Source organism: Alternaria burnsii (genome assembly GCF_013036055.1).
Source record: "Alternaria burnsii strain CBS107.38 chromosome Unknown 750, whole genome shotgun sequence".
Classification (NCBI taxonomy): domain Eukaryota; kingdom Fungi; phylum Ascomycota; class Dothideomycetes; order Pleosporales; family Pleosporaceae; genus Alternaria; species Alternaria burnsii.
In genome coordinates, this window is record NW_024066108.1 from 1954507 (window position 1) to 1969521 (window position 15015).

General features: G+C 49.6%; 3 protein-coding genes across 3 annotated transcripts; 1 reads left to right on the forward strand and 2 right to left on the reverse strand.

Annotated features, from left to right (window-relative positions):
* Window positions 1-337: 337 nt before the first annotated feature.
* Window positions 338-5295, reverse strand: GT037_002084 (uncharacterized protein; the record flags this gene model as incomplete). The annotated part of the gene is made up of 6 exons (XM_038927131.1): window positions 338-1229; window positions 1315-1631; window positions 1677-2422; window positions 2469-4898; window positions 4950-4959; window positions 5020-5295. The coding sequence occupies 6 exons, from the start codon at window positions 5293-5295 to the stop codon at window positions 338-340; spliced, it is 4671 nt and encodes a 1556-aa protein (XP_038790423.1).
* A 5716-nt stretch (window positions 5296-11011) lies between these two features.
* GT037_002085 (uncharacterized protein) lies at window positions 11012-11772 on the forward strand (the record flags this gene model as incomplete). The annotated part of the gene is made up of 3 exons (XM_038927132.1): window positions 11012-11216; window positions 11489-11522; window positions 11610-11772. 3 exons carry the CDS (start codon window positions 11012-11014, stop codon window positions 11770-11772), a joined length of 402 nt encoding a protein of 133 aa, XP_038790424.1.
* Window positions 11773-12394: 622 nt separating this feature from the next.
* On the reverse strand, window positions 12395-14832 carry GT037_002086 (uncharacterized protein; the record flags this gene model as incomplete). Its single annotated transcript, XM_038927133.1, has 2 exons — window positions 12395-14515; window positions 14560-14832. 2 exons carry the CDS (start codon window positions 14830-14832, stop codon window positions 12395-12397), a joined length of 2394 nt encoding a protein of 797 aa, XP_038790425.1.
* Between the last annotated feature and the right edge of the window lie 183 nt (window positions 14833-15015).

Here is a 15015-nt window from a genome sequence, read left to right on the forward strand (position 1 = left end):
CACGTCGTTCTTTTTCCCAGTGTTCCAGACCATTGTTTCGGTACTGTGAGAAACGGGGAAGTGCCGGTACTAGACGTATTGGTGGTGTCTGTTTGGACGGAGATTTCCGGCATTACTAGTCATATTTACATAGGTATGATATACCCGCCTCACTTGCCTTGCTTGAGTTGGGCGAGTGAATGCATGGTGGGTTGCCTACGTGTCGAGATTTGAAATGAGATGTACATGACCAGTTTAGTAGCAAAGTAAAAAGTGAAGCAACCATTGAATTTATCTGATGATATGTCAGTGGCATAATCCTGACAGTCTTCTCTCTTCAACACTCGGGGTAATATCACTACGCTGAGTGGCTCTGCTGTTCCAACATCGATTCTGCTTCTTGCTCTTGAGCGGAATGTTGCGGAGAAAGCGGTCTCCGCTCACCTTCCAGAAGTGAGCTGTTCGTGTCAGCCACTCCTCTACTTCCAACCGATGACTCTTCGTCACCAACTTCATCCGGCCTAGCTGCCTCAGGCCCATCAACCCATTCGATACCCTTCGCATCTACGAGCTCAACACCCCACCTGACAGCTCCCCTCCGATCCTTGAACCAACCTAACCTCGTCATTTCGTCACTGTTGGCGAAACCTTGAACGCTCTGCTCTTCGATTAGACCAATTAGACCATCGCTCCCAGCAACCATGGTAAGTACGTCTGCCAAGCACTCTATAGGGTGTTGCAGAGATGAGATTGGGTATACGATCTGCAAGCTCACGATGAGAACAATCAAGATGATCATGAGCAAAATGAGAATGGTCAGAGAGATCCAGGTAGCAACCTCATTCATGACCAGGACCTCGAAACGTTCCGTGAACGTTGCGTTGATGGCACCACCTTGCCGGTCAAAGGCATTGTCATAAACCGCTTTACCAGAATCATCATTTGAACGGAAATCACCAAGGTGCGATGATCCAGAATGAGCAAAGTGCTTGAAGAAGATCTGCAATATCTTTTCGGAGTGTCGGAGTAGCGTTGTTGTGTTTAGTAATGCATCTGAGTTCTTGTTGGCAAGGTGCCAGTTTGCGTAGGACATGAAGTCGACATTGAGACCACGGTCGCGATCGCGGATGTTGAAGCGCTCGCTTTCTATTTCCTCAATGCTCTTGTTGTATGAAAGCCAAGAATGTGCCCTTCTTGGAGCGATGACATGCGGAGCTGTGAGAAGCTGGGTCATGAAGAAATGACCGTAGCTGGTAAAGGTAATGGCTAGCTTTCCATGCTTTTCATGCATAAGTCATGAGCATGATGCGGTAAACCAAAAGCTCAAGTGCTCACCTAATATTTCCATGACCATAGTTTTGTGTTGGTTCAGGATACATGATATCCCAGGCGTACTCCCATGCATTCTGATCAGGCTGGGCACCAGATAGCAAATCGTAGTCCAGGACGTTTCCGGAGCTCCTGGCTACGATAACGCTAGCATTTGCAGCCTCGATGATCGGGACACAGTTCACTATAGACATTTTAGGCTCCTCTGTGAAGTGGAGAAGCTCCTCACTTGCATTTCCGAATGGAAAAGTGTTGAAGTCATCCTTGTAAGTTGTGTTGAGTTCAGCTCCAGAGATTTCTGCCGTCGCTCCTAGTCCAACAATCTATTTCATGGTGAAATTACGATACCAAGAACCATGGACAACTACGTTCTCAGGTCCGCTACTAGGACGCGAGAATTGTTCACAGCGAGAATCAGTCGCATTTGCGGTGCAATTCCATTTCAAAACATTAGGGTCTTCTGGTTCAAGCATTGAGCTGTTGCTAGTCCAGTATGCAACAACAGCTTGCCCACCCGGATCTGTGCCATTCGCACAGCATGACAATCGTCTTGGAATTGAAAAGATAGACGTATTGTACAACTCGCCGTTGAACAGAGTAGTCGGTAGAGCAAATCCTGGTATAGTCTTGTTCGTTCGGTCTGGGTAAACGTCTGCAGCCCGGTTGAGCCAGCTGGAGTTTGGCACGATGATCGGAAAACACTCCAACCGACTTCGAAGTGCAGACGAAATAGAAGAGATGTTAGCAGGTGAACTCAGAGGATCCGAATTCGAATGGTTCTCATCTTCAGAGGTCGCCTTCGAAGACACTGTGACATTTGGTAACCAATCTATATCGAGGGGAGTGAAAATCCATTCATCTTTAGTCCATGGTAGTTGTGGTGGATCGAGAATTATCTCGTCTAGCGCATTATATAACCACTGAATCTTTGATGCTTCCAGTAGAGATTCAGTTATCTCGAAATGACGTTCACGTGTGCCATCATCGGTTTGATAACAATTTAAAGGTTCTTGCCGTAGCGAAAACGGTGCTGTGATGGTGTTATCTGCATCTATTATTGGCTGCTCTTGTGTGACTGCCTGTCTCTCAAAGACAGCAGCCATAGATATGATGACTGTACAATCAGCTATATGTTTTTATTGGAGCAAGAAGTTACTTACGAATTTGTGACAGAGTTGTTTCGGCAGCAACAAGACATAGAATCCAATGTTTGCGTAGCGCTGCTTTCACAGCAGCCCATACCCAGAACGAAGATTGGTACGTCAAAGATGCTGCCCGTCTGGGAGCCACTGGATTTCGCGACATGGAGAGATATGGCTGCAAACCCCGCATAGGCTTGTCAACACCATCCCAGCTCAGACCAATTCCCACTGCGATCAGTGTAGCTATAAGGGAGTGAGGCGAGAAAAATGTGTTGAAAAGGCCCACGTCGACTTCGTAGGTGAATGCAGTACGGGAGAGCCTTTTCTCTCGTGCATATCCGCGAACAATCAAAATGGCTATTGTAGTGGCAAGGAGATAAGCTAACAATGCGAAGAGCCACCTTTTGTGGAGCATTGAGGGCCTCGAGTCGTTTCCAATGCTGGCTTTAGATTTTGGAGAGCCTGGAGACAGTTCCTTCTTCCTAGCAAGTAAGTCTGACCCTTCAGCTTTGACTGCCTCAAATTTCGATATGTCCTCCGAAAGAATGCTTCCTCGCAAAGTGTAAGTTCGTGATTCAATCGTCTTTTGTATGTGTGGTCGGCCATGTCCAGCTAGTGTTTGTAATGTAGCCATAGGAGGTGAATCGGTTTTGAGGAGTGAAGCTGTCCCAATATTAGCCGCAGGATCCGATCTGAGGCCTAGCGGTCGACGTCTGGTCGATACGCTAAATACCATGCTTGTAAGATAGCATGCCAAGAGCAGGAAGAGCACAGATAGCGTTATCCCAATCTCAGTAACAACCAAAATCCTTCCCCTCACGTGTGTAACACTACCAGGTGCACTGTCTAGCTCTAGGACGTCTGATTCTGTGATAGACGATAGCAAGAGCTCCTTCGCAAAATGCGTTCGGAGCATGCTAGCTTCCATTTCTAGTGTGTCACTCTCCAACATCATGGAAATGTTCTGGCCGAACTTGTCTATAAGAAGTGTGGATATCCCCTCAAAATCGCCATGGACAGTAAGTGGTATGGTAATGTACTTGGCCCAATTGCTGTCGCGAAAGGAAATATCGTCTATTAAGGCAAAATCAATAGCTTTTTTCGGTACGGACTGGCTTCGTCGCTTGAACTCGGAAACGTCAAAGGAGATGGACGTTTCGGCTCCACCGATCGATACGGTAACTGTCATGGCAGCTGCGTTGTATTGCGGAGTGCATACAGCAGATCGTACCGCGAGATTTTCCCATGAGGCTAGTTCCCCTTCGGGATAGTGGATCCATGGCGGCGATACAAGAAGCAGATCACGCCCTACACATTGCTCAGAGATGCTATGTATGAAAGTGTGAGACCATTGTTCGAGGACCATGTTCCCACTAGCGAGAATTTCTGGCGTCTGGCCGTACTCATCAACAAGAGTTTGCCACGACACGTAGTCGGAGGACATATTTGTCCAGATTAGGCCACCATCCGTTGAAAAGGTATCGCTCTGGAAGAGCTCACCCGTCATCACCAATGCCCCATCCCAAACATCGATGGGTCCTTGAATCCGAACTTCACAACCGTCCTGCGACCGAATCTGCAATCCTTTGGACTTGACGGTACAAACATCGTTCGGGCACGCATCGTTTGACTGTGAGACGTTCGCGGCTGTGTAACTGATATCTAGAATGCTCTTATCAGATAGAACCATTTGTGTACAATGATAGTCTGTATGGAACACCTCAGTCTCTGCTTGCCAGATACCGTTGTCGAGTGATACGCGATCGATGCCGCTGTTGGATGCGCCGAAGGGCACAATGAGATATGAGTCGAACATCCAGATTGATGTGGAGACGTTGAAAAGATATCCACTGATAGCGCGGGAGTAAGTATCCCTTCGGGGTACGAGCTGGATAGGTGATAACTCTTCCCCCATTGTCTGACCAGCTGCGTACCGTTGTAGTTGCACACTCTCCTTTGTCAAAACATCCTTTGCAATTAACAGGGACGACGAGAAGGTTGAGATGCCGAGTATGCTGACGCCAGCTGCAAGCGAAGACAAGGTCAGGGCCCATCCTCTGTATCCGCCACTCCGCCTTCGAGAAAAACCTATGAAGATGCTTTTCCACCATACCCTGGGCGAGTAGAATAGGGTGAACTTTGCTTTGACGGTCTCCGGGCTCGCCATGCGCGCGTACGCTTCTGTTCTTTTTACGTCCTCGGCAATCTGAACGATAGTCTGCGTGAAGAAGACCGCAACGATTGTGGGCGTATATCTCCACCCAAAGAACAGTCCCGTGGACCTAATTTCATCTCCAAGTCCATGAGTCTTATAGGACTGCCAGCAAAGTGTTGCCAAGACGATAGACAGTACGAGTGACACTGCACTCGGGGCGATCAGGTAAGGGCGCCGCAGGGTGTAGGGTAGCCATTCGGTAGATTTCTGCAGATTCTGGTCTTTGTACTCTGCTATCAGATCGTCAGCCCATATCTAGCTTAGTAAATCGAAGTATTACGCACAAGATTCACGCTTTTGGGTGTTGTCAGGAGTTCTTGTGCACTACTGATCCAGCGAGTCGCATTCATCTACTGCATTCAGTGGAGTGACTGGTGGGCCTGCGCGATCATAGCTGGTGTCCAAGACTGTTTCTTGCTCGTGTATAGTATGAGGAGATGTGTCGATTCGCGGTACGGGCTCATACTGCCCCAGTATTCGTGACTCAGGCCTGGACACGCTGCCAACGGTGCTGCTTTGCACACTTTGCTCATGTCGCGCGTCAGCGTCAAAGTATTCGCTATCAGGAAGCGATATCCACGAATAACGGCCGCGCGGCTCTAGTGACAAATTAGTGTTTGGTCGCGACATGTTATCCGCACAATTGATCGCGGTACGCGGCTCCCAGGCAACTCTTGAGGTGGTCTGGCTAGATTTTACCGGTGATATATGAATGCTGAAATAGACAAAACAGGAGGCTCAGTGGTTTCAGGCAAGCAGCTCCAGTTTGGTAAGCCTGGGCACCATACTGGTTGCTGGCCACGCAACGATTACGGTCAGCATGCACAGCCTGGTTACGCCTGACAGTCCCTCATAGAGATACAACGTGCGCTAGCTAACATAGGCCCAACTGATGTTATCACAAAGGCCTGGTACTATGTACAACAATCCGGTGAGAATGCAGCTTTCGTTGATGTATGATGACATCTAGGCCGCAATGTACAAATCCCAAAGTCGGTGTCAACGCTAGTGCCCAAACTGGAAGGCGCTTTGTGTGGGGACAGGTGGTCGACCAATGAATGTGAGATACGACTGTAACACGAAAAGTCCTTGAAAGGGACCAATGAGATGTTACATAAAAGCAGGTGATAAATGCATCCGACACGTACTTCAACCTCACGGAAAAGAATCACAAAAAAATCAAGTGTTTCTTGTAGTACTGTAGCCACTATATGTGCTTTGCTAGAGCAAAACCACGGTCGTTGGCGCTCCCACATCCACCACAGTATGCGCAAACTGTCTGGTTGTAGAAGAAGGACCAAACCACGAGAGGAATAAAGTTCCTCTAAGAGGAAACTGGATTACTTAGGTTCAGTATTGATACATGAACATGAATAACTGAATGGCCTCTAGTATGACGCCAGCCTTATAATTCTGGGCCGCCGATGGACCGGCTCATCCACCACTGTAGACTGAATCTTCTGAAAGACCAAATCAGTCTTGACAAATACCCAAACACCTTACATGGACTTTGTCATACCAGGATGAGTGTACATAGCGAACATCTCGAGACTGCCATACACAAGACGGCTTTAGGTGAGCTGGAAAACCTCGTCCTGCCAGCCATACGTCTTTGCGAGGTGCCGACCGAAGCGCCAAACCCATATGAAAGGTAGTAGTACGCTATTCATCGGCATCGTTGTCCTGATCATCGTTGTCAAGCAGAGCTGCGAGATTGTGAGAACTAGCTTTCTTGGTACCACTCATGTTGATTCTATTGAACTTACCAGTGATCTGCTTGGTGGGATCATGGAGGTCAGTGGGGATAATGACGCAAATGTAATCGACTGGGGTCTAGCATTCAGAAGCCTCATCAAGCTCGGTCCAGAGTGATCCACGCTGTAGTGTACGTCCTTGATGATACCGCAGACGATATCGTGGGGTGTAGTACCAGTGCAGTCTCTTAAGCAGCCACCTACGGCATACCAGGATGCACCCGAAGCGGCTTCTACGTTTCTGAATATTTCGAGATTTTTCGGGCTTCGATGCTTGTTGACTGGACAGCGAAACTTTGCGTCTGGTTTCCCCAGATCAGTGAGGTTGGTGCTCTCGAGAGTTGTGTTAGCAGTCGAGTTACATTGCGAGAGATTGATAGCATAGCTTGTGATCAGCTCTGTCTGTCAGTGCTTGACTTAATACTGTACTCGTTTTGCCTAGGGTAGGAAGAAGCTGAGTTGGCGAAGACTTTCTGACACTATGAACAATTTCGAAAGAAGTGAGGCCGCGAATAGGGAATTTAAGTTGCTTGCTCGTTCATTGGTCTGTAGTGAATTGTCAAGTGTCTCCACCAATGCGTGTGTCTTTATCGTCTGCCTGACAGGTAGTTCCTAGAGATAACTGAATAGAGTGAAGACATGCTCCAATTATTTATCCCGCTTGCGATCACGCTTACCATCAAACTTGATGCGACCACAACATCCTCGACACTGCGATCGCACTCTTGAACGAAGCAGGCACAGATCCCCAATGATAAAGACCAGACTAGCTTTAGCTCTTGCATAATATCCAACTGGAAGAATTTTACAAAGGACCATGTCTCAACAAGCGACTCGAAGAAGTTCACCGGGAGTACTTCTTTAGTGTCCAAATTACCGAATCTAGGTTGGTCTTATACAGTAAAGAGAGCCTGTTTAGCTCGGAGATGCTCGGCACAGTTTGTTCTTCCGTGTCCCACTCTAATATATGACCATCCTTTGCACTGACGAGGCTCATAGCGTATTCCGTATTCTTGACGATCGTTGGTCGCAGATATGTCAAGGGCGCCAATTCTTAGTCGAGAAAAGCTAATTTACTTGTCGAACGTTGAACACGAGCATTCAGAAAAATGAGTAGTGGATTTGAACGTGGTTAGACCTTTGAGATTGAAATGGAGAATAGCGTATTGCGCAAGGCCATGAGAGTGCCTCTGATGCAGACAAACATTGAGAATGGGCTGATCGATATCCGAACGATGGCTGATGGTAAGCGTTGGCCAAGCTGAGTCGTCTTCGGGGCAGCCGAAGTAATGGTGTACGTGCTCGAAGTAGTCAAAGATGCCTGCTCGTGTGAACGCAAGGCCTCCAAATCTTGTTCCTCTAAGCACTGCCTGGTGCAATGACTTGGCTACTTGGGCTCGGGTAGTGATTTGAGTGATTCTAGCCATTGCCACTGCTGATCGACCGATTTTATGCATGTGTCGATTGGCAATAACAACACAATGTTTGGGACGATGAGGGGCAAAAGCTCAGGGGTGTTGAGGAAACATTGCGTAACTGTATGCACCATCAAGGGAGAATGTCTGTAGGCTGCAGTGGTGGGATTTCATGATGGATCGCTGGTAAGAGGAAATTCTCGCAGCCTGCGACAGCAAACAGGCGTCAGGCGAGCGCCCTCATGCTGCTGCAGACAACGTCACGAAGTCCATCACCATACAAAAATGTATGAGCTTGTATCAGCAACGGAGAACATATTGCTAAGCCAATCGCGCAAAGCAAAATATGCTTACCTGATGTCTTCTGTCGAGACAAAAGAATGACAGTCGTTCACTTTCAGCGTTTTGCAGTTGATGTCTCAGTGCGTCTAGGAGGTCACACATGGTGATAGTAGTAGTTGTCGCTTTTTACAGTTGCCATAACCCACACGAAGCAGGCACGCCCAGAGACGCGAAGCTCCCCTTCTTTCTTCTCAAAGTTTGACTGCAACCTTCCCCGCTTATACTCAATTTTCTTCGCTACATCGCCAAGTTGCGGTGAAAGCCTGTCAAGAGTCGGTCAGATAACGCGCAGATTGTCGTCGGAAGGCCGCAGACGATCGGAAAGCGACACCAGCGCCTAGAAATCACCGTCTCGCTAACGGCACAACCCGGATTCCGATGCGACACGAATTTACTAAGGCGGACCACCGCGCCACATCATACAACTTACGCCCCGCGGTAGAGGTGAGGAACGTTACACGTTATGGTTGGGGGGATGTTTGTTCCGACAGCAACCCTAACGCAAGGGCGGGGATCAGGCTATACGCCAGGCCGGGGAAAGCGGGCTGCGTGGATAAGGCTTGGGAGAAAGGCGTCGGAGTTTACTAGGTAGAAGGCTACGTCGCCTTACCAAAGATGAAACGACGTTGAGGTTACGTTTAGCACGCGTCTAACGTGCGACCCCACAGCTTCCCATTCGACGTCTCGATGAGATGATGTGATGACAGGTGAGCTTGGCTCAGGCTATCGCTTAACAAAAGTAACCAGAGGAAGGTTTGCGCCACGAGTAGTCGACCGGTAACGAAACTCGTTCGCTATCTTCAAGGACAACATGGAATTATCGTTCGGATGGCGCGGAGGTGAAGAATTTTGCTGCCTGCGTCGCGCATCGAGATCTGATCGCGACCGGCATAATGCTGTAACAAGTGTGTTTGCGGCGCCGAACGCTTCGATCTGCGCTTGCTCGACGATGGCGAGAACAACTTGGATCAGCCATGCCAGAGCGGCCAAAACGCAGGACGGAAGGAGGTCTGAGATGTCACTCTTCTGCCGTAATTTCAACCGGTAGAAAAGGGGCGGAACGATGACACCAACGTCAGTAATGCCTTGGCCGTGACACAGGTCGGCTCGAGCGTCCTTCCAGCAGTGTTCTCGAAGCCTTATTGCAGGAAGTCTCATTCCAACGTGGGCAAACGTCGCAGGAATTATTCCCGTGTCGCAACCCAACGCGGGTTGCCTATCCAGGTTTGTCCGCACTGCAAGGTGTATGAGTCGATGACAGGCAGTGTAAAAAGCCGTTGCAAAAGTGATGCGGTGGTACCTGGATGGGCATCAAGGGAGTAGCACGAATACTGATGATCAAGGTGGAGCCAACTTCTTAGGCAAAGTTCCAGACGCCTCGTCTTCCTTTTTTGAGTGGGCAGATCCCAGCCTGCTGGTATCCGGGGAATGCAGCCCGGAGCTCCACTTTCCCCATCTTGCTCTGCCGCAAGCCTCGCGTGGGATATGCATACCTATGCACATCGGAGAAGCGGTCAGAGAATTGACTTGGTCGGTCCGGCTTCGATGATGCCTTGCTTGCGACAGCCACCCAAAGGACACTGTGGTGTCTTGCTCGCCCACGTCATCCGCTTGTCGGCTTCTACCCGCGGACCGCCGCGGTGTACTGTACTGTATTGGTTTGCTTCTTCGGGCCGTCTGCGATAGGTATCATCCTTTCTCACGAGCAGGCTTCTGGTAGAGAGGATGCGTGGGACGCTGCGGAAGGGCCTGACGGGCTTGTGCGCCTTGTTTGTCGCACGTATCCTCGCTTCAAGAAAACCATCTCAGACACGTCGATGATGACAGGACGCCCAAGAACAGCCTTGATTCTGCGACCATGGAACAGGATCAGGGCGTGGGGTGGACTTTGCACCTTGCAGGTGCAACGATGGTCGCGCAACAAGGAGTTGCAACCGTCCGCTTCCCCGTGTGGCCGCGCGCATTTGATTGCTGATTATACTTTTGCTTTTAGCTCAAAACGTATGGCCCTTCCGAGAGTCCGTTACAACCCTGGTTAATGATGCGAGTCAGGGTTATCTCCTCGGCGGTGAATAGCGATCGTATCGGTACTCTGCACTTGTACTGTGGTATAAGAGAAGCGCCCCCTTCGACGCGGTATCGCCATTTACCACGCATCGCAAAGTACGACCTAGCTTTACGCTCAGTACTTATTCCTTATACAGGTCCTCATCTACTTGAAATTGAAAAAACCACTTCTACCTTGAGCCTCTTTGCTTTCTTCAAACATCCCATTTGCACTGAAGCATACCTCGGTGCAGCTTACACACAAGCCTCTCGCAATACCACACTTGTGTAACACGCCTCGCTCGTTGGCACCCACATACCAAAAGTAAGTCAGCCCCTTACGCAACCTTCTTCCCCATATCCGAGCGCATCAAGTCCGGGGTTCCGCCAATTCTGGTAGCCCTGTATGCCAACGCACGACCGCACCTAAGCCCTGTTCCAACAACCCAGCGCATTCTTCCTTGATATTAAATCTGACTCACCCCTTCCCTAGACACACACCTCAGCCTTGTTACCGAGTCAGCCCGAGTTTTAGTTGTTGTCACACTCCGAGACAGCACATCACATATCTTCCGCACCTTTGCACGAGAATCAGAATTACCCTGCATCGCACCAGCGCATCAATAACTCCGGCCCGTACAATCTTTTCGACTTCGTTGCAACTATTGAGTCAACTACCCCGGACACTGTCCACCTTTTCAGATAGTCTTTTCGTACCTACGAGACTCATCGTCAACTACGTATCAAGTACACACTGTCAAGTACAATCATCACACACAAATCACCAAGATGCCCGCCTCCGCAGCCTCCGCTTTCAATCCTCGTCAGCGTCTCTCTATCTTCACCAACTCAACACTTGGCCACGATGTCAGCGCAGCTTTCAAAGCATCCTCAGGTTTGACCTCGCGCTCCTCAGACGCCAACGAAACCCCAGCTCCGCCACCATCGCCAGTCGACTTCTGCTTTCCCATCACACCAGCCGACAGCCGGAGAGGTAGCTCTGGCTCAAACTAGAGACGCCTTCTCTTCTCGTTGCTTTGTTTGTACTTAGCGGGTTTGGTTACTTGATGTGGCGTTGGAGATTTTCAGGGTTTTACATTGTCATGGCTTCTTGCTTTGCGCGTTGACCGCTGCGTGCCTCCATTCTTCACTTCTTGACATCATTGTCTTATTTTTTTTCTTTGGCTTCGTATTCCCCGTCAACTTTGAGTTGACTTGACTGCATTACATTTTTTTTTGATTTAGATTTGGAATTTTCTTGCGCAGACGGCTTTATGGCCGCGAGGCTTGCAATGTCCTGGTATTTGGTAATGAGATATGCATCAACCACTCATCTTCATACTTACACATCTGCTCATTCTGCAAGTGGTTAAATTGCCTATGACAGCGATAAAACGACTACGCGTGGTCTCCACACCTCGACTCTGGTCAACCGTACTAACTCCACTCACCACGTTGAGTGCCTCCACGCTATCATGTACTTACATCCCACTCCCACGTCATCAGCCAACATATTCCGATCAGCGAACCTGACTCAAAAATTGGCCTAGTCTGCCGTCATCCAAACATAAAGCCAATGTCATACGGCCGCACAACCATCCTCGGACGAAATGTTCCTTCGGATACCGAGCGGAAAAATCCGCCGGTGGAAACGTTCCGGGAAAGGTGAGGCGACATGAGGTGAGACGTAGTGTGCAAATGCTGGATCCACGGTGCAGTAAGATGATTATTCCTTTACGTCTCGATTGTCCTTGTATTCGATGAAAGAAAGAATGCAACGTAATGAGACTTGAGTGATGATGAGTAAATGTCATACCAACATGGAAGTAGTTGCGATAGGAGACCTTCGGCACAATTCTCGGCGGCATGATCTGCTGCCATCAATATGTACGAAGTGGATAGCGATGTGTCTTGTCTTCAAGATCTAGCAAGGGGTACTGGATGATGTATAAATACACATATAATTACAGATGATCTCCTATAGGGACAACAGAGATCTAGCCACGGTGTATGCAGACTTCCAGCTCAAGGCAAACACAGACACCTTACAGATGTTTACTTAAATGATCAATGATTATGTTTGAAGAAGAAATCGCTTTTGAAAGGTCGGATTATGTCTCTTTCACTAGGGGCCAGACTATCCTCAGCAGCACCGACCTTTGCAAGTATTTCCTAGGCCTTCCTGTCTGATACCTTTACCTGACGTATCAAACTAGCAGGGGCGTCATGATACGACTCTAGGCCAACATACTTTCTGATCTTTTGCGCTCCCTTTTCACCCGCTACGGCGGTCTCTCCCTCATCGTTGGCAATGTGTTTAGTGATCTTCATCTTGTAAAGGTCGTCTGAGGCAACGTTTCTGAACATTTTCAAGTCTTCGCGGCGACTCGCTCTGAGCTCTTTTATCATCATGCTCAGATCGGTGCGAGATCGCGGTGTCGAGTCTTCTTTACGCAAATGCAAAAGTTCTGGGGTGCCTTTTAGCGGGGTGCCAGCCTTGATGGCGGTGTCAACGGCATAAAGAAGATCAGACTCGTAGTCGGCAGCTGTGTCCATCATTTCGTGGACGGTGACCCAATTCTGAAATCGGAGGTCATCCAGGGGTATGCCGGTTGGACTCACTGCGGGCTGAACAGGTGAATCAGGTGTGGCTGGTGGTGGAGGCGGTTGGTGTGGATCAGTAGTGAGCTCGTTGTATACCGATCGTAGATCCTCTTCACGACCCAGAGAAGGGTGTTGGGGGTCCAAATGCATGTATAGTGGGGATGCATGGAGATTGAGTCGTTGTCCGGACATAACAACGGTTTCAATGTCCTTCATCTGAGTCTTGAGTGCATCCAGCTCCGTTGTCAATTCCTTGACGCTCATGTATTGGTATCTGTAGTTGAGTGCGGACGTCTCTGGCATGTCGATTTGTTGAATGATGTAGCGCTCAGTGTTGTTGTCGATGGCATATGGCAACTTCAAAAGCTGACTTCGGAAGTAATCACTATGATCGGCTCGTCTACATGCCTTGGTGAAAGTAATCCAGTCTTCAAATGGTATTTGTGCACTGTTCGCCTCTGCATCTGACACAACAAGCGACCAATACTGCTCAAGTAACTTTTTGTCCTTGAGTAACCCGGCCGATGTTATGATCGTTCGTCTCTCGATAGGCCCAAGCTCAAAACCTGCCGCTTCAATGTCTTGAAGGGTGGCACTCAGTAGACTTGGCACGCGTAGCTTACCCGATATCGAGATGAGAGCCTGCAATGATTGAAGCTCGGGTGGCATACCAGCTTGAATCAGATCCGACATAATCTCATGTGCTGTAACTGCCAGGATGTCGCGCATCTCTGCTCCTTCTCCAACATAATCTTCGCCGCCGATGGGTTCTGGTAGCAACAGTTCAAAAGCACGGAGGAATGACCCGACGTGAATGGCTTGGAGAGTTTCTCCAGCCTCCAAGTAGCCATACATGGCGTTCGCAATGGCTCGGAGAAGCATGACACGATCAGCCATAGATTGTGACGCTCCCATGGCAGCTCGCAGCTTGGTAATGAGCGCAGTAACGTGAGTTGGCCTCATAGCGACACCAGCACGGCAAGCTAGCATAAAGGCCGTGTATCCTTCAGATATAGGCCTCTCGGTCATGAAGAGCTCAAAATAGCGGGGTGGGGTCTGTGTGGGAAAGATACGGAGTGCAGTGTCGAGCGCCAGATAAGCCCGTTTCCAATCACTAGCCAGTATGCGAGCGGTGAGTATGCCCTGGAGAAGGAGAGTAGGAATACCGGAGATTGTAGTAAGCTGGGTGCGGTCGGGCACGATGGCGTCAGGCGAGAGATGATACTCAGCAAAGGTGCCTGGGAAGCGCTTCAGTCCGTCGTTGTACAGATCCTCCAACAAGGGCAGAGGCTTGAGTCTTCCATATGCCATGAGTTCGATTGCAGCGCCATAGACAGCCTGCGACACGTAGCGCTCGTCTTGTTGGACCAGCCATTCCCAGAGTGCATAGCCCTCATGGAAGCGCTTGGCGTCCTTGTAGATACCGAACAGATGGACGAATGCGAAGGGGTGCGGCTCGACTGTTCCTTGACGTAGATGGCTTACCAACTGCTGGACGAAAGGAAAGAGTTGGTCTCGCTTGCTCGGACTGTGCTCGTTGCGTATGCGCACGTGAAGGACTTGGGTGATGCGTCGCGTGTCGTAGCTATTCAAGACTTTTGCCGCGAGTAGCGTGGGGTAGAGTTCCATGACAAGCTGGACATTTCGGACATGGCAGGCTTCTCGGAACTTGCTGACTAGGCGGACTGTCTGGTGTTGTGAGCACAGTCGGTGAAAAAGATGGCTGGTCTTACTTGATATTCTTCCGGGTCCAGACGAGGAGAAGGAAGAGGAAAAGACTTTGATTTTGCCTTGTTGGGATCAACCTTTCTGATGGGTGCCTTGCTCTCCTTGGGATTAATCTTTCTGATGAGTCCCTTGCTCTCCTTGGGGCCTGTCTTTCCCGCACTGCCTCTCCCCTCCCTTGCCGTTGCGTACGTGGCCGCAGTGCGAAGAAGACGAGGCGCAAGAAACGGGGCGGATGGACAGACGAGGGAGGCGAGTGAGGTTCGCGATACCTTGTGCATGTTGGCCGTGTACTGACTTGGACGGATGTGATGCGCCCGCCGAGGGTCGTCGCATCTTCTCAAAAGTTGAGGCGGCGCGCTAAAGCCCAGGGCGCACGACCTCCGTGATTGGCCGCTTCTCCGCAAGCAGACACCTATCAACCAAAACCCCCCACCGCGTCGACACCAGAGCTGACCCCATTG